Source organism: Gouania willdenowi, chromosome 6, assembly GCF_900634775.1.
Source record: "Gouania willdenowi chromosome 6, fGouWil2.1, whole genome shotgun sequence".
NCBI classification, from domain to species: Eukaryota; Metazoa; Chordata; class Actinopteri; order Blenniiformes; family Gobiesocidae; genus Gouania; species Gouania willdenowi.
This window is the reverse complement of record NC_041049.1, coordinates 61,435,637-61,462,169: the sequence shown is the minus strand read 5'-3', so window position 1 is coordinate 61,462,169 and position 26,533 is coordinate 61,435,637. Positions and strand designations below refer to the sequence as shown.

The 26,533-nt window shown below is 41.4% G+C and overlaps 2 protein-coding genes across 3 annotated transcripts; both read right to left on the bottom strand.

Moving 5' to 3' along the window:
* Positions 1 to 175: 175 nt before the first annotated feature.
* Positions 176 to 13,388, bottom strand: lctlb (lactase-like b). Of its 2 annotated transcripts, none has more exons than XM_028450329.1 (13): positions 12,426 to 13,388; positions 12,183 to 12,343; positions 10,475 to 10,562; positions 10,283 to 10,392; positions 10,083 to 10,211; positions 9,113 to 9,208; positions 8,822 to 8,876; positions 8,572 to 8,733; positions 6,606 to 6,883; positions 5,116 to 5,242; positions 4,850 to 5,049; positions 2,837 to 2,900; positions 176 to 291 (listed from the first exon to the last, which is right to left on the bottom strand). In XM_028450329.1, the coding sequence occupies exons 1-13, from the start codon at positions 12,601 to 12,603 to the stop codon at positions 176 to 178; spliced, it is 1,764 nt and encodes a 587-aa protein (XP_028306130.1). In that variant the 5' UTR covers positions 12,604 to 13,388. The 2 variants fall into 2 exon arrangements, with proteins under 2 accessions (XP_028306130.1, XP_028306131.1); XM_028450330.1 differs by lacking the exon at positions 176 to 291 and adding an exon at positions 2,489 to 2,620.
* Positions 13,389 to 14,948: 1,560 nt separating this feature from the next.
* snapc5 (small nuclear RNA activating complex, polypeptide 5) lies at positions 14,949 to 18,063 on the bottom strand. Its single transcript, XM_028450851.1, has 4 exons — positions 17,920 to 18,063; positions 16,147 to 16,268; positions 15,994 to 16,071; positions 14,949 to 15,408 (listed from the first exon to the last, which is right to left on the bottom strand). The coding sequence occupies exons 2-4, from the start codon at positions 16,234 to 16,236 to the stop codon at positions 15,220 to 15,222; spliced, it is 357 nt and encodes a 118-aa protein (XP_028306652.1). The 5' UTR covers positions 16,237 to 16,268; positions 17,920 to 18,063; the 3' UTR covers positions 14,949 to 15,219.
* Between the last annotated feature and the right edge of the window lie 8,470 nt (positions 18,064 to 26,533).

Genomic DNA, 26,533 nt, shown 5'->3' with positions numbered 1-26,533 from the left:
ATCTAATAAAGTCTTTACTGATTGTTTAAGCAGTGATTATACAGCAAACACAAGCCTGGTAAAACTTCTTTGAAAGAACTTGCATATTAAAATGTTCTAAGCACACCACCCTGTCAGAGTTCAGTCTGTCACGTTGTTTTTTCTGCGTTAACGTGCGTTTGCTTCCGCACAACATCTAGTCGTGCCTTCGCAACAGAAACATGAGGAAGACGGCGCAGAGCAAAATGGAAAGTGTGCACACGGTGGGAACGACGATCTCCGTCACCATCTCCATGTGGCTCGTCAGAGGGTCTGAAACACACACACGTTCATAAGTGTCCCCTCACTGCAGGAACCACACAAAGCACAAGAAGCCACAAACCAATAATGAACAGCACTCAAAGGGTTAATATTTCTTTCCACAGGGTTCCCGCAGATCCTGAAAAAGTCTTCAAAGGCTTTCAATTCATGAATTTAGAAATAAGGCCTTAATTGTCAATAAAATGTCTTAAATCAATGTTTCAAAAGTCTTAACAAATAATAAATATGATTTTGTGATTGTAAATAGACTCACATTTCAAAATAAATGGTAACATTAATTTTTTACCTCATGGGAAAATGTAAAAGAATATTTTTTCTTAATGGTTTTTGTTAATTGTTTTTATTATTTGTATCTTTGTTGTTTTAATGATTTCTGGCTATTTTTGTAGTCATCTTGTGTTTTTATAAATGATTTTGAGTATTGTAGTCTGTTTTTCTGTGTATTTTAACGTCTTTTTGTGTGTTTACTTTGGGGGCTGCCAAAAAATGTGCACTAGAAAAAAATTCCCTTAACCCTGTGTAATAGATGTGGCATCCCCCCCTCCCCCCATTTATGTTATTTACTGTGAAATTGGTCTTAAATTTAATTTCAAATGGCAATAAAAAAAGTCTTGAATTGAATTAGAGTAAAGCTGTAGGAACCCTGCTACATGATCCAACCATGTTTTCATCTGACTGATGGTACACAAGTGTTTTCTTACCATGTATTAGTCTTAGAATATTGGCAGCAGAACTCCGCTGTTCCTCTAATAAAAGAAGAGAAGGTGCTTCAGAGTTGATTAGCGTCACATTAACCCTTTGAGGACTGAATGCAGCAAAAAGCAGCGTTTCAACCAAAGCTGGAAAGCTACAAATGAGTTTTTATCAGAGTTGGGCTCAATTATAATTGTAATCTCATAGTTGATAATTAATTACAATTATGTCATAATTGTAATTAAAAGAAATATGTTGCTGTTGTAATCGTAAGGTAATCATTACCTGTATTGTAAAGCAGGTAATAAATGCTTTACAAATTCTGTTAGAGTCCTAACTGTACAGTGATGATATCATCAGTCCTACCTCTACAGTGATGATGTCATCAGTCCTACCTCTACAGTGATGATGTCAGATTTCTACAGAATTTCATCGCTGTATGTGAAACTAATTGTATTAGCCCCCTATTGAGTCATTTTGCCATTCACATGTGCAATTCTCCAAAAACATCACATTTTTTGCCATATGCGTTCAGATTTTCATGAGTTTTTGAACGTGTTTAGGTCCTCAAAAATGTGATCACATTTTTCTAATAATAATAAAAACGAGGTGCATTTTAATAGGTTGTTGCTCGGGCCCTATTTAGCTGAACTCAGTTACAATTCAATTACGATTACAACAGCAACACATGTTTTTTCAATTACAATTAAAGTTATAATTATGTCATAAATGTAATTAATTATCAATTATAATCAGGGTTGGGGTCAATAACATTTTAAATTTTCCATGTTCAATTCACATATAATAACAGTGACCAGCATTTTTTTCCAATTACAACTCAATTTCAATTGTTTTTTATCCTCAGAAAGTCAATTACAATTACATTCACAATTACAATTAATCCCAATTACTGAGGCTTTAATAAATAATCTAATGAAAGTGAACCTTCCTCTTGTGTTAGCTTTCTGTTAGCATCTCTTATGATAACGGGTCATAAATCAGCTGTAAAATACACAAAAAACAAATATCTATCATGTACTTTATTTCCTATTGTTAGGCTTCTTAATCAATGAACATATAGGTTTTAATATTTTGATTATACCTCTCGATTTCAATTTTTTTTGAACGGTAAAATGTGGGAAAGCTTGATATGAAACATTTTAATAATTGTTAACTACATATGTGTAGAACTGTAACATGGTTCCCCAGTTTTGCATTACATCACAATTATGACAATTTTAATAGAATGTTTATGGCAATTACAATTACAAAGTCAATTATCTAAACTAAAATATTTTTAATTACACCATCACTAAATATTCAATTACATAATTACAATTATGATTGATCCCAACCCTGAGCTTACTCTGTAAGATATGAGGGTGTTATTTGATATTCATGCTTGGTTATGCAAATTTGATGTGCAAAAAGCATAGATAAACAAAACATTTATAGAGCAAGGTTGTTATTCAAAAACATTGTGTTAGTTATAAGTGCAGAGGTTAGGATTTCTTGGTGACGGTTTATTTCACACAGGAGGAGCCATGATGTACCCTTAAGATCTAAACTTCATCATGCACTGGCCAAACCTTTGGCTTATCTGCATGATCCTGGGACTTTCTTCTAGCTGGAGGGGCAAACAAAGAAGATATCTCAGAGGAAAGATTGTCGTAGTAACCAGATTGATTGCTCTGAGAGCAGAAACATAATATTCATTAAATTGGGATTTTAACGGCTGGCTTTTGGTTTAGAAATCAGTTTTTCAATGATTTGGTTCAGAATCTTTATTTGTTTACCCCAGCTAGTGTCATTTTCTATCACAAGCTTAAATAAATAATCCTACCTGCAGCTAGAAGCTGATTGCTGGAAGAGCAGGTTTCAACAGCTCTTCTTTTCCAGTTTTCAACCTGCAGAAGCAGCAAAAAGAGAGAGTGAGACGCTTTAGCAGAGGTGTAAAGAGTACTGATGTATCTACTCAAGTAGAAGTACTGTTACTTGATTGAAATTGTACTCAAGTACAAGTAAGTCATACATAAAATACTCAAGTACAGTAAAAAGTAGCTCAATTAAATAGTACTCAAAGTAAAAGTTACGAGTTACTTTTACTCCCATGTTTATTATTATATGTGATACAGTAAACATCTCATGTAGAAACTTAAAAAGGAAGAGACCAGATCTTGCACAATAAGCCTTTTTCACACTCTGAAACTGCGTATGCGTGACCTGGGGGAGGGGTCATAGGTTGAGAGGGACGTAAACGTCAACAAGCTCGTTCAGACTCGAGAAGGGACCAGGGTTTTCCGCTGATGCCACTTTCGGCCGATCCAAGTACTTTTAAAAACCGATGAGGGCAGCAGTATCGAAGCAAAGGCAGTCCTCTTGTTTCCACACAGGTGACCCCTGGTGAACGAAAACACCGACTACCTGGGTCTCCAGCAGGCGGAATTTGGACTTTACCCAGGAATGATGCTCATCTCTGAGCAGTAAAACTGATGGGAGAAGCAGTATTAAAGTGACAGACCTCCTTCTACAAGCTTTTAACTTATGATTGTTATGTATTTTCTGTATTTACCTTTATCATTGTTAGTTTCTTTTTTGAGTTGTGTAGTTGTTGTGTTTTTGAGTTCTTGAAAAACGCTCATAAATAAAATGCCTTATCATTATTGATGGGACAAGCAAGAGGTATTAGTATGAGTTTTTCCTTTGAAAAGGCAAATGTACGAGGTAAACCATTCACTAACCAGGTCCATGACTATTTTCATTAAGTTATTATTTTAATTCATGTTACAAAATTGAAGAAAATGCACAAGATGGACACTTAACAGGCCGATAAGTGAAACAGTTTGAAAAGTCAGGAAAAACTAGCTTTAGCAGCTAACTCAGCCTTTCTGCCTTGGAGACTGACATTCCAACGGGAAAAATAATCTAAATCTCTGTCAGACTCGCTGCCTACACCGTCAGCCAAGGTGTGTTTATCCCTCTTGACCTTTGACTTCATGCAAGAACTGAACGAGATTTACGAGTGTTGTCTGGTCATTTCATTTTTTCACTGTACTATTTTCCTTTTATTTTTCATTGTCAAAAGAATCCCTTGATAAACTATTCAAAACAATGCAATTTAACTAAAAATAAATCTTGAATGAAATAAATAGAGGAATAATACAAATGAAGAAGAAGCCTATTAATTTAAATTCTGGTTCTATAGTAAACAGTAAACCAGTCATTTCATTGTATTTACGTCAGATATTTGTTTGGACCACCTGGTAACCCAGTGGTCAGTTGGCATGCAGATATTCTTGCAGTGAAGAAGAGATGCTATGCGCTAGCAGACAGAGCTAATAGAAAAACGTGACTTTTACAGAAATTCACGTAATATTACAGATATTCTTTCGGTGCTAAAGGGGTAAGGAATCATTTATGAACATGTTTAAGAATAGAAGGCGGCCAGAAAGAGAGTAGTAGGAGATTCCGCCCGCTGCCTCCACTTCTGGACAAGAGAAGGATAAATATATTTATTAAAAAAAGTACTGCGATTCAATTTTCAGAGTATCGATGTAAACCGTGATACCTATGAATCGATTTTTAACTGCCTGACGATTAATCGTTACATCCCTATTTTAAAACAAAAAATAATAAGTTACTCAGTAACGGTTGGGTGTAGAAATGTAACAAATTACTTTACTTCTTAGGCACAAGTAAAATGCCTGATTTCGAAATATAGTCAAAAAAGTACAAGTACCCATAAAAGCAACTCAATGACAGTAACATGAGTACTTGTAATCCATTACTTGTATCTCTGCACATTAGAGCCCAAATGAAGGAACTGGTTTACAATCCATGAATTGTTTGTTCTCACCTCTCTTTGATTAGGAAACCCATTGGAACCAATGATCCGCTTGTAAAACTGAACTGATGCTTTGGGATAGCGAGGCTTGTTTTTGTTCCTGAAGTCCACGTAGTACAAGCCAAACCTCTCGGAGTAGCCCTCGTCCCACTCAAACTTGTCGAGCAGAGACCAGGCGGTGTAGCCCCTCACGTTCACTCCGTCTCTGATCGCTGCCATGCACACAACGGTTGGGATTTGAACCTTTTCCCCTGCACAATATTAGAGAGTTTGTTCACCTTTTAGCATTTCGTTGATGTAGTCTTTGTAATACTGTATCCTCCAGTCGTCACACAGCTCAGTGCACTGCATCTTCTCAGAGACTCCATTCTCAGTCACATAAATCATTGGGTTTCCATACTGACTCTGGAAGAAAGACACTTCTTAAATACTGCAGGTCCTCAGTGACTTATAATCAGGGTTGGGGTCAATTATAATTGTGATTGTGTAATTGCTAATTAATTCCAATTATGACATAATTATAATCGTAACTAATTTTAAAAATGTGTTGCTGTTGTAATCGTAATGGAATTGTACTTGAAATTACAATGGAAATTCAATGAAACATGTCAATTACTATTTAATTAAATGCAAAACAGGTCTATGGCTTACACATACGCAGGGGTGGACTGGCACTAGGCCGATCTATCCGCTACGTTTTTTGACGAGCGAGTGGTGGCAGACATGGTAACATATGACCAAAAATGGTCCAAAATTGGCAAAAACGTGGCAAGAAAAGAGTGTAAAGTGACTAAAATGGGCCAAAAGCAGTCACGAGTGGCCAAAAATGGGCAAATAATGAGGAACCAGGTGGGATGTAATGGCAAAGAGTAGCTTTAATGAGCAAAATGTGGCAAACAATAGTGAAAAAGAGATAAAATGTAGGGGGAAAAGGAAACAAGTGGTATTTATTGGGCAAAAATTAGCTTATTTGGATGAAAAGTGGCCAAAAAAATGAAAGAAAGGACAAAAAATTGGATAAAGTGTAAAAAAATACATGCAAGAATGGGCAACCAAATAGGAAAAAGGGATATTTATTGGCAAAAGGAGCTAAAATCTGACAAAAGTGTCAGAACTTTTTTTTTATTGCTATTACTTGATTCCAACTTTTGTCCCTAGTTGGGCTTTTACATAAGATATTGCAATAAATGCACTAAAATATAAATGTAAAGATGCTAAAACAACATTGTACACACATGGAAAAACATACATCATTTTTGAGACTTTAGGTTGGTTCTTCTATTGCTCAATTGTTCTTCACAATGTAAATGGTGAGGCGACACTGCGCCCAGCAGTTCATGTATGGTGCTGCAGCAAAAATGAAGCAGAAAGATTTTATCATGAATTTACAACATTAAATGGCCCGTCGACGCAAATTTTTGTTCCTAATAATTTTTGCATTATTGTATATGTTACACACATTGTGGTTGGTGAGAATCTTGAGACGGTCTATTTATTTAATTCTATTTTTTCTCAAACTCTATGATAAAAAAGCACATTCAATCATCACAACACTGTGAATAAAAGTTTGTAAAATTGGAATTTAACTTTAGTAATTGAGAAGGGAATTGTAATTGACTTTCAGGGGGAAAATTATAATTATAATTTATTGGTAATTGGAAAAAATGCGGGTTATGGTAATCATAATTGATTTGTAATTGAACATGGATAATTGAAAACGTAATTGTAACTGACCCCAACCCTGCTTATGGTCAACAGCTTCACTAACCTTAACAAAGTTGAGCAGGCGTCTGAACCCCCAGGGCACAGAGTAGAGCCACTCTGACCCTGGGTCGGGCCACCGTGGGTCCACCAGCTCAGCCAGGTCCCGGTCGGTGAAGAAGGAGCTGCTGCCTCGGGGGGAGGGGTCGTTCTTCTGGGTGATGTAGCGAGTGGTGAAATGACCGATTCCCAGGAAGTCACAGGTTCCCTTTATGTAGCTCTTCTCCTGGGGAGAAAAGGCAGGGAGACGAGACGTCCCCAGGCCCTGCTGGGCACTCTTCCTCCCTGCAGACACCTCATGTTTAACATCGCAGGTTCACTTTACTCACTTTATTTCTTTATTTGTAGAGGAAAGTGTGCATTAATGAACACCAGTGCAATACTTTATGCCAGATTTAGCCATTGAATTAGTTTCCATCCATAGTCCTCATCAGAGCTGGGCGATATATATTGATATTCAAGATATATCGAGTTTTCTATTTCGGGGATATAAAAAATAACAATATCGCCTATATTGATATATATATATATATTTTATAGTTTATTTTGTTTTAAAGTACTTGTTTTAGGAGTCGCTGCTTTCGCTACTTCTCATAACAGTACAAAAAGCACAGTTCACCTTCATCTAAACAAGCCACACTACACAACTCACTCAGACGTGCTGTCCCTTAGAGGAGAAAAAGACTAAAGTGGCACATATTGTGCCGCTGTTTGTTAATAAATGTGCCTGTGTGACATTTGGATCATCAACTTTAACCCAGAATTGTCTTTTTGGTCAGACTTCATTTAAAATAAAATCATCAAGATTTGTATCGTATATTGCTATTTTAAGAAAAAAATATTGAGACATGAGTTTTGGTTCATATCGCCCAGCCCTAGTCCACATACATTTACAAAAATGACAATAAAAGATACATACATGGACATAGTATATACATTATTTACAACCAACCGAAGCAACTTCTTATTGAAAAAAACTTCTCGAGATGATTACGTGACTGAATTGCTTTTAACCATTTTTTCAGCTCTTTTTTAAAAGCTGTAAAGGTGGAACAGTCTCGAGCAGTGATTGGTAAAGTATTCCAATTCTGAAGTTGTTACAACTCAAAAGATGATATTTCTCTAAAATTGGACAAAGGTGAGAAGAATTGGGTTTTTTGGCAAAAACTTTGATGTTTATACAACTGTTCTACAGGTTTTAGTGCAATATTGTTAGCAAATGACCAAACAGGAAACACAGTATCAACGTGAAAAAGGATCAAACAATAAAGGTATGATTTAACAGCAGTCGTGGAAATAAAGGGCCTGATTCGCTTAAAGTTTTGGAAGTTAAATTTGATTGTGTTAGCAACCTTTTTTTATATGTTTCTTGAAGGTTGCGGTAGATTAGAGTCCTGTATGATTCCCAAGTACTTTGAACTGAGACACAAATTCAAGTACATCTCTGTAAGATTGTTTTGTGATATTGGTCTTTTTGTGAATGCCATGCTTGTAGTCTTTTTAGTATTGAGCACAAGACAGTTGTCTTTAAGCCAGTTCTGGACCTTAGATAAGGACTTTAGATAAGGCATTTGTAAGTTTGGATGAGATCACGTCAACTGTCAAACCATAAGTAAAAATAACTGCATCATCTGCATACATCTGAATATTAAAATTGAGACATCTGGCAGATTGTTAATGTACAATGAAAATAATAAGGGCCCAGGACTGATCCCTGTGGGACACCTAAGGGACAGGGAAGGTAAGGGGAATTAACACACTGTGTTTGATAAATAGGACTTAAATCATTGAAGAGCATCATCAGAAAAATTTAAATATGTATGTTTTTGAAGTAGTGCTTGGTCCAGAAAGACTGCTCCAAGTTTACTTCTTTTATATTTATTTATGGTTAATTAATAAAAGCTAATTAATAAAAGACTATCTGACTCAACAGAAACATTATAACAGGTTCACTCAGTTCCTGTTCATCTCACCTATGAAGTCCTTCATCACCTGAGGATAATCTCCATGAAATATCGGGGTGGCAAACCATCCCAGGTAGAACTGAACGTATCTCTCAGCTGCTTCTATGTCCTTCTGGTTGCTGATGTCCACTGGTTCCCCCCAGTCCCCCGACAGAGAGATACCAATCAGACCTGTAGAAATAAACATCAGGACATTAACGTATCTGACTGTCAATGAGTGCTGATTTATCCAGGGTTTGTTTCTTCTTCTGCTGTTTACCTTTTTGTTTTGCTCTCCACTGGGTGTCATATGTGTGCCAAACTTTAGCATGAGCCTGTGGAAGGAAAGAATCAGGGAATTCAGCTCAGAGTTGACAGATTTCTGAACTTTCCTGCATTGGTGTCACAACCTGTTTAATGGTTTTGGGGCAACTGCTATTCCACTTTTTTTTTTATCATTTAATGAATAAAACCATTAGTTAAAAATGCCTTAATTCAGTCAGATCATTATGTAAAATAAATTTTGTTGGATGATCAAAGAGTGACCAGATACCTTCTACACGTCTCATACCTTAATCATATGATGAGCTGCTTTATAAGCTCCAGTTCCTCTCAGCTTCAGCCCAGGAGCGTGTTCTCCTGTCTCATAACCTTCAACTGCTGCAGACTGAGGGTGTGCACCAAGAACATGTTACTATACTCTCCAACGTGTAGTCTACAAATGTTTAATCCAGCTGATCATTTCATTTAATCATTGTTCTGATAATTGATATCGAATCGTATCGGAATGAAGCAAGTCACTTAGAATCCTAGTAATAATAATAACAATGCACTGGATTTTATATAGCGCTTTATCATAGACACTCATAGCGCTTTACAGAATTAAAGCATTATTCTTTTACTCCATTCTTAGTGGTGGTAATCTACTATTGTAGCCACAGATGCTCTGGGGCAGACTGACAGAAGCGTGGCTGCCATAGTGCGCCATCGGCCCCTCTGACCACCATCAATGCTTTTTTTTTTTCCTTCTTGTCTGCACATGCTGTCAAAGGTCAACACCACATAGTGCAATCATTATGAGACAGCAATGCATATTTTGTTATTGCAATAAAATACATTGATTTATGTTATTGCTTAATTGTGACCATCACCAGCCCTCCCTAAGGAAGGGTAAGAAATCTTTTGTTATAGGGAGGATATAAAAAGGGAGAGCAGTGTTACACCTAAGTGGAGGGGGAGGGTGAAGGGGAGGGGAAAGGGAGCAGGGAGGAGAGACTCAAGGCAGGAAATAGAAAAGGTGGGGAAGAATAGACTGTTCACCGCCATCAATGCTCACTCACACACTATATTCATACTAGGCAATGTGGGTGAAGTGTCTTGCCCAAGGGCACAATGGCAGATACCACTGGAGCGACTGTCCCCCACTGTGGCACCTGGAATTCTCAGGGGTCTCTTATCCAACTACTAACCAGGCCCAGAGATCAGGCAATGACAGGCTGGTATGGCCACAAAAAGTAGAAAACATATTAAGCTTAGCTCACCCATGGGTTGTTGAACGTGTTCCAATATTTCACTCGATTTCCAAACCGTTCAAAGCAGAGGTTTGCAAATTCATTGAAATGATGGACAATGCTGATGTTCTGCCACCCACCATACTTCTCCTGTAAAAACTGGACAAACCAAACAGTGCATTAAGGACACATGGAAGGATTGAAATGCTAACGAGTCATCGGAGACTGACCTGTGGGAGATCCCAGTGGTACAGAGTAACAATAGGGGTGATTTTGTTCTCCAGCAGGTTGTCTATCAGGTGATTGTAGTACTGTATACCTTTTTCATTGACGTGATCAGCTAAAAAAGGTTCCAAAGTGACAATATTCAACAAATGTGCTCCAACTGACCAAACGTCTTTGGTTAGCAGTGGTTATCTTACATTTGATGCCGGTTGGAATGAGTCTGGGCCACGAGATGGAGAAACGATAATGGTTGAGCTTCAGTTCCTTCATCAGAGAAACGTCATCCTGCAGAAATAGAACCAACATAATCACATGGCTCTGAACCTCTACCAGAGTTGGGGTCAATTATAATTGTAATTGCGTAATTAATTATAACAGGGTTCCCACAGATCCTTAAAAAGTCTTAAATTAAATTCATGTATCTAAAAATAAGGCCTTAACTGTCATTAAAACAGTGTCTGAAATCAATATTTCAAAAGTCTTACATTTTAACACATAAGTAGGATTTTGTGGTTGTAAATAGTCTCACATTTCAAAATAAATGTTAATGTATAATTTACCGTAACATCGCACAATCACGACAGCGGAAAAAAATGACAAAACAGTGACGTGGTGGCAGAGGGATAAAAGTCCATGAAAAGTCTTAAAAAGTCTTGAATTTAATTTGACTGAAGCTGCTGTAGGAACACTGCATAATTATGATGTAATTATAATTGTAATCATAATTAAAAATATCTGTAGCTGTTGTAATTGTAATTGAGCTCAGCTAATTGACTTTGTAATAGTAATTGACATTAAACTTATGTAAAAAAAACTGTCATGTACAATTCAGTTAAATGCAAAACTGTGGAACCATCCTACAATAGTTATTATTTATCAAAATATGTTTCATATTAGGTTTTGCTGTCAGTTCTTTTGTGCATCATTATACAAAAAAATAAATAAATAAATAAATCTAGGGGTATACCGACAGAAAAAAGGCTTAGACACCCACACGAAAAATAATAATACCAATATCTTAATTGATTAGGAAGCCTAACAAGGAAACCAAAAAAAAATATAATAGATAATATTTTTCAGTGTATTTTACAGCTGATTTAAGACATGTGTCAAACTGACCCATTATCTTTAGAGATGCTGACAGGATGCTAACACAAGAGGAAGGTTACACGTTATGGGTTATTTATTTTATGCTCAGTAATTGTGATTAATTGTAATTGAACTTTAGTAATTAATGATAGTAATAATGGCTTTTTTTTTGAGGAGACTCAAAGCACGTTACAGAAACCAATATTCAGTCACACCAGTCACTCACACAGTCATACCGATGGTGGTAAGCTGCAATGTAGCCACAGCTGCCCTGGGGCATACTGACAGAAGTGTGGCTGCCATTTTGAGCCAACGGCCCCTCTGACCACCACCAACACTTATGCACAATTCATACAAGGAAATGTGGGTAAAGTGCCTTGCCCAAGGACACAACAACAATAACTCAGAGAGCGGGATTCAAACCCCCAACCCTTCGGTTTCTGGACGACCCACTCTACCACTGAGCCATGGTTGCCAACAATTAATTTAGGGGTTGAGTTGTAATTGAACATGGATAATTGAAGACGTAATTGTAATTTAAAATGTAATTGAACCCTAACCTATAATTATTGCTTTTCTTTTTGTAATGATTAGTGCAGTGCAAATTTCCTCTTTACTTCCTTATTGTCATTTCTATTACTTTTAACCTTTTTTAAAGCTTCCTGTGGACAGATGTTGTAAATTAGCACACGTGTTAACACACTCATAACAATACATCTGGATTACCAATGTAATTTTGATGTCCATATCAAATAAAGGGAATCAATCAATCAAGCGATCAATGAATCTACACAGCACTCCAAACCTCTCGCTCACCTTGATCTTAAAGTATCCCTCACAGGATGAGTCCCCGGTGTCATTTTGCTGGATTTTACCGTTCTTGTGACTGAACACGTCCCAGATACTCAGTCCTTTTCCATCTCTGTCCCAGGCTCCTTCTGTTTGATAGGCCGAGCTGCCGGCACCCCAAGAAAATCCTAGAAAACACAAACAGATGTGCACATCCCTGATCACACATTAATAAACCTAATATAATAAGGAGCTCTATCCAATCCATACCAGATGGAAAAGTGCCATAATAGAAGGAGCTGTGGACGTTCTTTGTCCAGTCGAAGTCCTCAGCCGCAGACAGACACAGCACCAACATAAGCACATGGCTCACACCTCCTGCACTGTGGGCCACCATGGTTCTAATGGGCCTGGGTCTGGATCTAAACACACAACAGTCCACCAGCATAAAGGATTACAAGCAAAACATGCAGTTAGAGCCACATCAACATGCACAAACACATTTTGTAAGTTCATAAAAGTTAAAAAAAAAGAAAACCAAACAAACCCTGATTGAATACCAACTATCACCCAACAGCCTGGAAGCTTCTAACGGGCTGGACTGTGGGGGGTCCCCTCGTCTCTAATGCAAAGCCAAACGCTGCTTTTCAAACTCAATGGAGTGTGAGCTCATCATGCTGAGGCAGACACATTTCATACAAACTATGGTTTTTTCTCTGTAAGCAAAGTCAATGTCAGTGAGGATGATACATCTATGGCACATGATCACAGCACAATGAATGAACCACCCAAACCTGGCAAAACCTCAACATTAACATGTGGAGATGTTTTTTTTTTAATCCAATAGACCTGGAATAAAGAGTTTAGCATTGTCATTGAATTATCCTGCAATGTACATTATATATAGAGTTATTAAAGCACTAGAGGTGCCTAATGCTTTATCAGCTGATCTGACAATAATCAACAATTGGGGTCAAATTTGCAGATTGAGCCCAAATGAACGTCTAATTCTATGAGACATTTTAGTCATTTATTTAATTGATAATTCTTAATTTGAATTGATAATTCTTAATTTGATAATAACTCCAACAGTCCTCGAATAAACAGTTTAGCATTGGCCTGAAATGTATACATGGAGGCAGGGTTGTGGTCAATTACATTATTCAGCTACAATTATGTCTTTAATTATCCATGTTTGGTGGCCAGCATTTTTTTTTTTTACAATTACAATTAAAATTATTGTTTTCCCCCTGAAAGTCAATTACAATTACATTCTCAATAGCTAAAGTTTAAATTCAATTAATCACAATTACTAAGAGTTTATTTTAAAAAAAAAAAAAAAAAAAAAAAAAAAACTCTTAATATTAATACGTAACCTTCCTCTTGTGTTAGCTTCTCTAGTGATAACAGGTCAGTTTTGGTCAATGTCTTAAATCTGCCGTAAAATACACAAAAAAATAGTATCTATCATCTAATTTGTTTCTCATCTATTGGTTACCTTGTTAGGCTTCCTAAAACATCAAAAATATTGGTTTTAATATTTTTGGTGTGGGCGTCAGAGCCTTTTTTCTGTCAGAAGACCCCTAGATTGAATTTTTTTGATGGCAAAATGATCCTCAAGAGAAGTGACAGGTAACGTGAAAACTTGATATGAATGCCATTAAATGGAGAATATAATAAGTGAGGGCAATATTATACCTAGGTGAGGGGGAAGGGAACAGGGAAGAGGGAGTCAGGATGGGACAATGGAAAGGGTGCAGAATAGTCGACTATTTGAAGGTGGGAGTACAATGTGATGTTATAGTTGTGCATATTGTTTGTCGATTTTTTAGGTTTTCCTGTTTTTTTTTTCTTTTGGAAATGAAGTAAAGCCCACACATGTTTTTAACTGCTAGTGTAGCACCTGGCTTTTATCTGGTCGTCCCCACTGTTGATGTGAAAGTAGAAAAACATCTGTACTGCATCACCATGTGGCAAGCATCATCTGCTAAAAGTATGAAAAGTAGGGATGTAACGATTAACTGTAAGGCAGTTAAAAATCGATTCATAGGTATCACTATTCACATCGATGGTCTGAAAATTTAATCGCAGTACTTTTTTTAAACAGCAGAGGGTTGTATATCCTTCTCGTCTAAAAGTGGAGGCGGCGGGAGGAATCTGCTACTACTTTCTCTCTGGCCGCCTTCTACTCTTAAACATGTTCATAAATGATTCTTTACCCCTTTAGCACCGAAAGAATGTCTGTAATATTACGTGAATAACTGTAAAAGTCACGTTTTTCTATTAGCTCTGTCTGCTAGCGTAGCTTCTCTTCTTCACTGCAAGGATATCTGCATGCCAACCGATCACTGTGTTACCAGCGCCCTCTGCTGGTCCAAACAAATATCTGACATAAATAGTGCAGACTGGTTTTGTTTTTTTTTTAAAGTCCAATTGTTACGGCACGAAATATATTTTCAGTTGCACTTTTAAAAGAAAAATAACTATTATGTAGTTTTGTATTGTTTACTATAGAACCAGAATTTAAATTAATAGGCTTCTTCATTTGTATTATTCCTTTATTTATTTCATTCATTATTTCAATTTATCAATGGATTCTTTTGACAATTAAATATAAAAGGAAAATAGTAAAAAAATAAAGGAATATTTGTCTACAGTCCCATTTTGTAAAATAAATTGTGAGAGAGTCGCATCGTGAACCCAGTATCGTGAATCGTATCGGGAATTGAGTGAATCGTTACATCCCTAATATATATACTGGTGGTATGTGCTGTAAAAATCACTCCAGACAAATGTATGCAAAACATTTATTTTGTGCTGAAAATGAAGTTTCTCACCCTATCCTTGTTTCTCTTCCTATATGGCCCAGCCATATATTTGTATTTGTAACTCACATCTCTCTCTTTTTCAACATTTTCTGAGTCCAAAATGCACAACATGTCTAATAAACTATGACCACCAAATAACACTGTCTGACATAATAATGATGTGAGGTTACCACACATCATTTCACTGCAAATGCTACCAAAAACATAAATAAGTCTTCCTAAGTCTAACTTCAGTCTCAGTAATCATCCTGCTCATCGTCAGGCTCAAAGTTGCCTTCCTCATCATCCTCCAGTTCCTCCTCCTCCTCCTCTTCTTCTTCTTCTTCTTCTTCCTCTTCCTCCTCCTCCATGTTGCAATCTTCAGCAGAGTTCAGTAGGAGTTTGGTTCGATTAATCTCTCTCTCGTCATCCAGATTAATGGGGACCTGAAACGCCACCAATGGTGTGGACAAAAACATTTTGTGAGATACAAAAACTCCTTAAAGACGGTGTAAAGCAAATTCTGACATTTTCTTCTAAACACATTAAATAGATCATAAATGTATTCCTTAAAACATGCACAAAGCCATGCAACCATTTATAATTTAATTATAGAGCTAGGCTTCAAAAACGGTGATTCCACTTTCTGTGTTCAGGATTTAATGGGCGGGTCAGAAATCAGGGTCGTGTTACGTAACGAAGTCATCATTAGCATAAACCCGATTATTTAAAATTATTAGTGGCAAGTAAAATAGGAATGTGATGATTTCTGTGAAACGTAATGAAAATGAAACAATTGCATATACAGTATAAGGGTAAATAAATGATTGCATGTTGAAACTTAAAATGCTTTTTAAACTGGTAGCCCTTCAAACTATTCACTAGCTTTGAAGAAGCTCCCGTTTCAGAGAGGTTGGTGACCCCTGATTTATGGTAACCTATTTCTCCCACTGATCTCATCCAGGTATGAACATACAAAGCAGAAACAGTGAAGAACCCATTGTTACTCTGATCATTCTATTGTAACTCACCTCTGATTCTGTGGACATGTGCTCAGACACTCCTTCTGTTTGAGCGTTGATTATAGACTTTAAGGCACCTTCTTCAAACTGAAACCACAGAAACATCGTCAAATTACAGAAAAATCTCAAATACTCCACAAATAAGAGAAGAGGTATCTGGACCTTCAGCCGGTTCAGCTGGTCTTGCAGCATGACTTTGATCTTGAGGAGGGTCTCCTCCTCCTTCTTCAGCTCCTGCAGACGGCTGTGCATGTTTGCTGCTGCAGTTACACCATCACACAGCACTGACACAGGAAAGACTTTCAATCAATCAATTAAACTTCATGTATCACCAAAGGGCAATTAACAGCATTACATATACAAAGTCATAGCCTTGTTTCTCTGTTGTTGGCTATCTAAACTGAGACTTGACACACTTATATGTACACATATATACCCAATTTTATTTTATTTATTGTTTTTTTTTTTTTGGAAAGTGTCCATTTGTACGGTAGCCGTACGAACAACCCCAGTGCTATTTGTACGTTTACCAAAGTACGTAGCGTCTTAGGGTTAGGAAGAGCTGGGCAAAAATCAATTTAATCGATTTATCAAATTTGTAGATAAAAACAATTTTTATTTTGCAATTTCGAGTTTAAAAAATAAAAAATAAAATAAATTACATCCCCCCACCACAGTTTTTTTTCGGACTTTTTCACGTTCCGTCCTTGTGGTTACCGTAGGGCGATGTGAGCCAACGCCCTCTTTGTTTACATTTGTTTACCCTTTGAGTAGGTTATATGTGTGCCACAGGCATGTTTCATTTTTTATTCACACTATGCTGAGATGCTAAGGGAAGAGTTTTTTTTTTTTTTTTTTTTTAAGTTAAATGTTATAAAATATGTAGTTATATGATTTCTTAATCAGAAAATTGAAGCTACTGTGAAGTTGCTGTTGCACTTTTACTTAAACCTGGGTTAAAGCTTGAAATTGTTGAGCCTCATTTACTTTTTATTTTGGGATTGTTCTATACATTTTAACTCTTGAGGACAATCACAGCAATAAAGTTGCACTTTTGAAAATATATCTGATGTCTACAGTCATTTTTAAGTGCATTGACAAAAAATAAAAATAAAAAATCAAATCAAAACTTCAGAATTTTTTTTAGGTAAAAATCGCCCAGCCCTGGCGTAAGGGTTAGGATTAGGATAACACAGGATATCACAACAATTCATGAATACGTAGCATGTCCGTAACACACAGAAGTACAAGTATGTAGCATCTTAGTCCAGTGACCTAAACTGACCAATGAGGGGCGCTACGTACAGATAGAATGTCGGTATATTGATAAGGCTACCATACAAATAGCCACTACCCTTTTTTTTTTTACACCAAAATAATTACTATTTAACAACATCTATACATCATAATGATGGAATGAATGAGTGATAACACACATTTTAAAGAATCTCATTTTGTAAATAAGTGGAACGAAACTTATTTGGATCGTGACCCCATTTTCATTTCAAGAATTTCTGGTGACCCCAAAGACACGTGATCGTATAGAAATACAGTTGTTTAGGATTGTGTTGTTTTAATTTAAATAATAATTAAAATATATTTTTCAGTCAACCATGACTGACTATTTATTTGTTCATTTTCCACTCTCTCTCTAGTACCCCCCGTAGTGTCATCGCGTAATGGGGGTACGTGTACCCCCATTTGGGAAACACTGATCCATGGGAATGCGCACTGTTTGTTATTGTTCAGTAATACCGTGTTATGTCTGGATTGTTCAACATCGATCAAACTGTTGCTACGGTTTAATACAGCTCGGTAAATCCATAATATGTAATATAATATAAACAAGTCAGACTTCAGTGTGTTGTCATTCTGAACAGCGCATTTCTGTCTACGTATTCACATTTAAGACAAAAACATATCTGTAACTGTTACCTTGTGGTTTAGAATTCCGCTACAGTGTCATACCAACGCAGTAAGTGGTGGTGGATAGGACAGAAAAGCTCGAAATGAGGTATTTAAATAGTCCACAATGATGAACGCTGTGCTACAGTTGCGGCTCCAGCTGTTTCGCTTCCGGTGAGAATGAGGTCACTTCCGGTGTCACGGTCTGAGTTCTCATCGTACTGAGTTCCTCTTAAATCTCAGAACGTGACTGCTACGTACTGAGATGTACCCGTATTGAGTTATACTGATTTAAAAAAAATAAAGTTACATTAGGTTAACTGTTTTTTTTTGGATTTTTTTTTTTTTTTTTTTTACCGCAATGTATATTGTAATCATGTTTTTTTGGAAAATAAATTATTTATTTTCGTATGGAGTTTTATTATAATCATGTTTTTTCCAACATGTGCTTTATTTTTATCCAAACAGAAAACACGTAATAATATTAAAAACTGCATTGAATAAATTATAAAACACATTTGAGCAGTTGAACATTTTTGTACCAGAAAAGGAGCTATTCAGCACTCGTCAAATAACATTAGCTTTGAACCTTAGCTTTGAAATTCATTTTTTATCTCAGCACTACGGAAGTAGAAAAAAGCTAAGCGGAAGTAGCATAAATTCATTTTCCGGTAGTGCGCATGCTCATAACCGATCTCAGACCGATGTTGAACTCAGACCGTGACACCGGTATATTCACGTATTCAAAGACTGTCGGAAATTTCATGTTTTAAACTCAAGAGTTTTGTGTGTATGAGATTGTTCATTTAGGTAGTAAGTAAACAGAATGTGCAATTAGCTACTCTAACACAATATCATTGTACTGATTATTGTATATATCTATATTGTATTATTTTGTACATTTGAATAATAATAATAATAATAATAATAATAAACAGAAAACACAAAATGACTGCAAAAACACACACACTGAGAGAATAATTTCAATAATACCAGCTACACAGAAAAATAACAAAGACACACTAAATGAGAGAAAATTGCACAAGAATACTACAAAATACACAAAAATAACAGAGAAACATAAAAAACGACACTAACAACACACAAAATTTGAGAACTATCTACTTAATAATAAAAAGAAGAGACAAAAAACAACAAAATGACACACACACACAAAAAAAAACCACACAAACTGATGTTAGAAATGATCTTGATTAGAACATGAACTGAAAATACAAAGGTCAGTCTTGGTCCAACATCAGAAGGGAAATGACTGGAAAAGATAAAAACTATAGAAATAAATCTATTCAGGAGGAGGCACTCATTACTCACTATCACCCATTCATTCCATCGTTTTGCTCTATAGTTGTTTTTTCACAGAATTCTGAGCAAAATGTTGTAGTCGGACAGAGAGGGGGACTTGCATTCAAAAGGTAGAGAAAGGTGGACTTGAGCCAAGACAGTTTGAGAACTACTGTCATAGTCTAGTGTAAATTTGCTAGTTAAGTGAGTTGTGCACATAAAGAGCTTTGGGAAGCTGAAACTGGATCTGTGTGCCACTGCATTGCAGACCACAAGAATTTGGGGGTCAGATGAGAAGGTGCCCTGAGGCGTGCGCCCCGACGTGGCAGCTGCTGTTCTCACTGAGGCCCCACCGTAGCATGGAGGGTTGAGTAATACTGGACAGTTATCACTCCTGTTCTTTACAGGCACAGTTGTTTTCTGCTTGTCATCACAACGACTGTGTTGCTGCTACGCTGCAGTTTCTCTGAAGTCAGTTAATGGTTGAGGTTAAGTTCTACCGCTGGTAGCTGAGGTTGTAACCAAGGGTGGACTGGCATTTTCTAACCAGACCAGTCCACTACATTATCAGAGACACCATGTAGAAGCCATTATTAAGATGCTCAACATGTGGCTCTTTATGTCTTCATTTTAATTATAGAAAACCTTAAAAGGGGGAAACTTTTTAACCACTTTTTACCTTTTTCCTTTGGCCATTTTGCAACTTTCTTAGTCCCAATTTTGCCCCTTTTCAAAATGTTATGACACTTTTGTCAGACTTTATCTTCCTTTTGCTAATAAATATCCCCTTTTCCTTATTTTTTGCCCATTTTTATTTTGACACTTTTATTCAATTTTTGTCCTGTCTTGAATTCTTTTTGCCACTTTTGATGAGCAAACATCTGCCCAATAAAAACCACTTGTTTCCTTTTTTCCTAAACATTTTGCCTCATTTTGTTCCAGATTTTTGCACTTTTTTTCTATTGTTTGCCACATTTTGCCCATTTAAGCTACCTTTAGCCTCTACATACCACCTGGTTCCTCTTTATTTGCCCATTTTTTGGCCACTCTTGACTGCTTTTGGTCACTTTACACTTATTCTTGCCACTTTTGAATCATTTTTGGCCACCTGTTACCATACCACCTGTTCGTCCACACCTGAACCCTTTGTTCCATTTTTGCCCCTTTTCAAGAAGTTCTGACACTTTTGCCAATAAATATCCCTTTTTCCTTATTTTTTGTCCATTTTTGCAAATCTAATCACATTTTTGTCCTTTCTTTAATTTTTTTGGCCACTTTTCATCCCAATAAGTTAACTTTTGCCCATTAAATACCACATTTAAGTCACTTACACTCTTTTCTTGCAATGTTTTTGCCACTTTTGGACCATTTTTGGCCTCCTGTTACCATGTCTGCCTCCACTTGCTTTTCAAAAAACCCCAAAAACGTAGCAGACTGGACCACTTTGGGTCAATGGCCCACCGGGTCCTTTGGCGTGGGATGCCAGATGGACAGCCCACCCCTGGCTGTAGCTGCCTTCCTTGTCTGGAAGTGGTTTTCTACTGTGTTTGGCAGCGTTTGATGGTGCTCCCACCATCTGAGGAGCATTCCAGAGGGGAGTGCAGGAAAAAAGGGGGGTGGGAGGGGGGATCTTTGAAAGCTGCAATCAGGAAATTATGACTCAATGTTTCAGTTGGAGTTATAAAACAGGAGAGAGGACATTCAGGGATCACTCTTCATCCAAACTCACTTGTAAATCATTCTGGTCGGATCTCAAATGGGTTATTTGGAAGTTTTGTATTTCCTGCGTTACCATGATTGTGTGTCTGTGATGTCAGTCTGTGTCTGTGATGTGAGTGTGTGTCTTGGATGTGTGTAACAGTATCATGATTACACCAGAGCCATAGGGCCCAAAAACCCCTGTACTTAGTTGGCATAAAATAGATATTGTAAATAGTTTAACACAATCAAAATCGTATGTATTTGTTAAAAAAAATTGATATTCATGTGAGCTTTCATTGTTTTCTTCTTGTTAAATCTAAAAAAATCTATTTCGTTTTTGTGTTTTTCTTCGTTTTAAAATGATAGAACATATAATAAATGGTAACAAAAAAAAACAAAGTAAATTATTGGAAGTCTAAAGTGTTATGGAAAAAATAAAATAAAGTGTTATAGAAAACAGGGGAAAAGCACTTCTTCAAAGGACATTTACTGGCCATTTTATAGACAAAATAAGCAAAAAAAAAATATAATAATATAATATACTAATATACAGGAGGGTTAATTTCCTGTGCCAGACACATATATTACCTAAATATGTAAATGAATAAAAACTGCTGCTTGTCTGCCTACAACTGTATGTGTAAGTATACCTAGAAATAACAGACTAGGTCACAAAGCAGGATACGTAAGATAAATTGTAATAACTTATGTGGTCAATGATCAACTTAGTGATCCCTAAAGAAACTCGCTTACAGGTTTTGGACTATGGGATGAAATATAATGCCCAGAGAAAACTCATGCGTGTTCAGGGAAAACTCCTACAATTTATTTTTAGATTAAATGATAAGACATCCATCAAAATCTGTAATTATATTAAAAAAAGGGTGACCTGATGTCCCCGTGCTTTCAAAGATCTGCTCGTATGATGCATCAGGCCGTTTACGTGTGTTTTACATGGAAAGGTCAAGACCTCACATCCATTGAAGTGAAAGGAGCAGCGGAAGCTCCAGGGATGTTTCCCCCACTGAACACATGGACAGGATCCCAGGACGCCCGTGAAAGGAAAGGGCCACCGCAAAGATGGCGGAGCCTTTGTTTTCAAAGAGCCACCTAAACCTGTACATTTCCCTTCCTGAGCTCCCACACACACGTATTCATGCAAAGAGTCACGCACACGCATCGGAATAAATCTTATCGAAGTGCATTCATTGTAATCAGCTCAATCTACTGCACGTACACAGTAGCACAGAGATATGTTTGGGTTTTTGCTGGTGAATGTATGGATGGATGTGTAGGTGTGCTGATATAATCTGTGTTTAAGGTGAAAAATATATATCGATACAAACAGTCTTTTTTTTTTTTTTACCTTGTCTGCACATGCTGTCGAAGGTTAACACTACAAGAAGTGCAATCTTTTAACAGCAATGCATATTTTATTATTGCAATTAAATAAATTTATTTATTTCATTGCATAATTGTGACCATCACCAGCCCTCCCTAGGGAAGGGTAAGAAATACTTTATTAAAGGGAGGATGTAAAAAAAAGAGAGGGCAGTGTTTACACCAAGGTGAGGGGTTGGAGGGGGGTGGGGAAGTTAACAGGGAAGAGGGATACAAGATAGGATATGGAATGAGTGGGGAATAGTTGTTAGGTTCCAAGTGATGCGATGTGAAATTGTGGTTGTGTATATTGTGCAGTTTGGTGACCAGTGTGCGGTTTAGGAATAATAGTGGTGGCTGTGAACAGAGGAAGAGGTGAGTGGAAATTCCATAAAACAGGTATTTGGGAACAAGGTGCAAGGTGTCTAAGGTTGAGCCCAGTATGAGTGTTATCCCACAGCCCAAGGCCAGTGCATACATGACAAATGTATTTCCAAGAACCGCCACTGCAAAACCCACGAGCCGCCCCCGGGCCCGAAGAAGCAGTCAGGCCAGCAGCGAGAGCGGGCAGCCTAAGGGCCCCCGGCGACCACCCCACGGCCAAGCAGCCCCCCGCACGCCCCCAAGGTCCCAAGCCGAGAGGCAGCCATCGCCCCCCCCATACACACCCGAGAAAGCCCCAAGGAGCCAAGGACCCAGCGCACCACGCCACCGATCCCACCCCCAACCCCCAGACCCCCCACCACCACCGACCCCCCCCCCCCCCACACCCCCGCGCCCAACCCCCCGAGGGGAGGGCCCAGAGAACTCCCTGCCCGAGGCCCCAGCGGAGGAACCGAAGCCCACGCCCAGCAGACGACCAGAGCCGCGCCGAACGGGCAGCCGGCGGGCACCCGCCGGCGAGCCCAGAGCCAGCAGGGGCCCGACCCCAGGCCAGAAGGACCCGGAATGGATGCAGCACCAGGAGCAGCCCGCCCAGGGAGGACGACCACACCCCAAGCCGCATAAGGCACCAGGGGGCCGCTGGGAGTCCCCCCGCCGGCCCCCAGGCACCCCAACCTAGCCCCCCATGGCGCCCCAGATCACCCCTGCTGATGCCGCCCGCGCCACGAGCTTCAGTTTTTTTTAAAGCAAGGGCCCCCCCCAAGGGCCAAGCCAGACCGCCCCGCCGGGATGTGGCCCCCTGTTCGGGCCCCGACACCCTGCCTCACGGGGCACTGCCCAAGCAGGGGCCGTACCAGTAGGTACGCAAGGGCGCGGCACGCGCCACCCGCCCCGAAAGACCCCCGCCACGACCGGCCCGGCCAGCAGGCCAAGCACCCCGGGCCCCAGGAGCACCCCCCGGGAACAGGACCCCCCAAGGGCAAGCCCCCGGGCCAAGCCCCCCGGGACGCGCCCCCCACCCCGGCCCAGGACCCGGCCACAGCCCAGCAGAACCGCACAGCCCCAGACGGCACAAGGCCAGCAGCCCAGGGCCCGCCGTCCCCCGGACGGCGCAAGCCACGGGGCAGCGCCCCCCGCCGGCCCGCGAGCAACCGGCGACCCCCACCGCGGGGACGGAGGCACCCCAACGGCACACATCAAGTAAGGGACAGCAGCCCCCAGCCAAAGATGCCCCGGACCCACCCACCAGTCCGCAGATGGCAGGACGTACCCACCAGGCGGCCGAAAGCAACCTCAACCACCGGAACAGCTAGCGCCGCCCCCCCAGTAAACAGCATCATCCCGAGGCGCCAAACAACCCCGCCCCAACCCCGGTGAGGACACCAGCACCCCCCCAGCACACCCACCCCCCAAACCGGCGAGGCAGGCCGCCCCGCGGTGTGCGGGCCCACCCCCCAAGGCCACCAGGAGACGAAACAAGCACCAAGCCACACCCAAGGGGGAGAGGCACCCCCGCGCCCCACCAGGCCGACACCGCCCGGAAAGACCCCGCAAGGAGAGACCCCGGCAAAGCCCCTCCGAGACCCACCGCCACGCCCGACCGCACCATCGTGATGTATTTTTACTCTATGCAGTGGCCCAGCCACCAACAGAGGGGCCAGGCCCCCACCGGAGAGGCCCAAATGTGTGTACCAACCCACCACCCTGTTATGGTGCCTCTCCATTCCCCAATGGAGAGGCACTTCCCGATCCCCTGTGTGAATGTGTGTGTTTGGTGAATGTATGGGGTGTGATTAAAAGAAGGGGGATGGAGGGGAGCGGTGCTCCCCATCCAGCCTCTGTGGATTTATGTGTATGTGGTGTAATAGGCCGGAGGGTGTAAGTGATAATACACCCTCCGGGGGGTGGCATGTTGAGATGTGATTAAAATTGGAGGGATTAGTAGGGCAACTAGGGTGGGAGTGCCGCCCCCACGCCACTACATAGTAACACAGGTGGCGGCCCCCTCCACCCCCAGCCCCACCATCCAGCCCCCCAAGGGTTGGGTATGGGTGTGTGGTGCATTTTGTGAGTGAGCCAGACCAGCTGGGAGTGTGGTGAAGTGAACATGTAGGAGGCCTGTCCGGTGTGAGCCGGGCCCGTCCGCATGGCGGGCCACGCGAGAGGGTAGATGGCGCAGACGGGCAAGTGGCACTGTGGGCCCCGGAGCAGCACAGCCAGAGACCCCCCCCCACGGCACCCCCCAGACCGCGCCGGCCCCGCGGAGCACGGCGACAACCCCCACCCCCGGGCACAGCCAGGCACCAACCCCATCCCCCGGCGCCCCAGGGGGCGACCCCCGCCGCACGCCGGCCCGGAGCAACGCCACCCCGCCGCCAAGGGGAGCGGCCGAGCAGGGGGGAGGCCCGCGCCCGCACCAGGGCCAGCACAGGCCCACCCGGCGCCACGATACAACACTCTCCACCGGGAGGCGGCCCCGGCCCCCCCGACTAGAGAGGACGCCATCCACCGCCAAGCAGGGCCATCCCGCCAGCCACGGACCGGCAAGCCGGAGTACCGAAGCACCCCAGCCCGGAACCGCCCCCCCCACCCCAACGGCGCCAATGGAGCCCCCCCCCCCCCACGGAGGCGATCCCCGACGACCCACGCACCGGCACGAGACACCCCCCCGACGCCAGCCCACCCCGGACGACAGCGGGCCCGAGGCCACCAGCCCCGCCCCGCCCAAGGCTGCGCAGCGCCGCCACGAGCCGCGGCCGGTCCCCGGGCAGATGGCAGGAGAGCACTCCCCCGGAAACGTAGACCAAGGATCCGCCCCCGGGGCACCCCCGCCCCGGAATCGCGCCCACGGCGCCCGGTGCACCCAGCCAGCAGACCAGCCAATCCCGACAAGGATCCACCAGGCCAAGAACCACGCGCCGCGCCCCCCGCACACCCACCCAATACGACCCCCGGGGAGACCCCATAGCACCCCCCACCCCACCCCTCTAGCCGTAACGGCCACACCCCGGCCATTGCGGTCAAACAAAAAGCCCCGGAGGGGGCCCCGCCTGGCTCGCCGCGCAAGCGACATCCCTGGCAAAGGCGCGCCCCAGGGAGCCAAGCCTAGGACCCGCAAGGGCCGACGGAGCAACCCACAGCCACACCCCGCCACCCAGCGACCCAGGAGGCAATCGCCGACCCCGGGCAGCAGCCACCCCCAAAGCCACCCCCACCCCGGATCCCCCCGGACCGGAGCCAAGGACCCCACCACCCCAGGCCCCCCAACGAGACCACCCCCCAGCCAACCCACCCGGCACGGCACCGCCCGTCCCCCAGGCGGGAGCCACAGCCCCCCCACCAGCGCCCCAGGCCAACGGGAGCCCCCCAAACCCAACCCAACAGGATGGCGGGCGCAAGAGCAAAGGAGGAGGGGGGGGGAGGACGAGACAGGGGGACAGGGAGCAAGGGGAAGGAGCGGCAGGGGAGCACGCAGGGCCCCAGCCCCAGAGACCAACCAGATGTGCACGCGAGGGGCAACAGCGCCAAATCAAACAGCCCCGGGACCTCGTGAACACCCAGAAGGAATGCACACCCGTGTCGAGGCAACAAGAGACCCCGGCAACCCACCCCAGCCACCCCGGCCAAGACCACCCCAGAGGCCCAAGGTGGCCCAAGCTTACAGTTGGGCTAGTGCGTTAGTAAAGAGTGGTGCTGGCAGTCGCTTGCAGGCTAGATCATCAGGGTTTTAAAAATTTAGATTTAATGCAATTAAAAAAGGAGTCCAACGCTCCTCAAAGCACGTTATTTTTTTTTGTTTTCTGAGAGCAGACATCTTTTCCATGGAAATAAATTCTGTGAGGAGATTTTGCCATTGGTTTATGTTTAAGGATTTTTT

Bases quoted from the DNA above. Each gene is read 5' to 3' on its own strand.
- snapc5 (XM_028450851.1), bottom strand. From the start codon at position 16,236: ATGCACAGCCGTCTGCAGGAGCTGAAGAAGGAGGAGGAGACCCTCCTC. The intron at 16,072-16,146 runs GTCCAGATACCT...CTGTGGTTTCAG, and splicing joins ACCAGCTGAACCGGCTGAAG to TTTGAAGAAGGTGCCTTAAA. The intron at 15,409-15,993 runs GTGAGTTACAAT...GTGGCGTTTCAG, and splicing joins ACATGTCCACAGAATCAGAG to GTCCCCATTAATCTGGATGA.
- lctlb (XM_028450329.1), bottom strand. From the start codon at position 12,603: ATGCTGGTGGACTGTTGTGTGTTTAGATCCAGACCCAGGCCCATTAGA. The intron at 6,884-8,571 runs GTGAGATGAACA...AGGTGTCTGCAG, and splicing joins GGTGATGAAGGACTTCATAG to GGAGGAAGAGTGCCCAGCAG. The intron at 5,243-6,605 runs GTTAGTGAAGCT...TCTTTCTTCCAG, and splicing joins GCCTGCTCAACTTTGTTAAG to AGTCAGTATGGAAACCCAAT.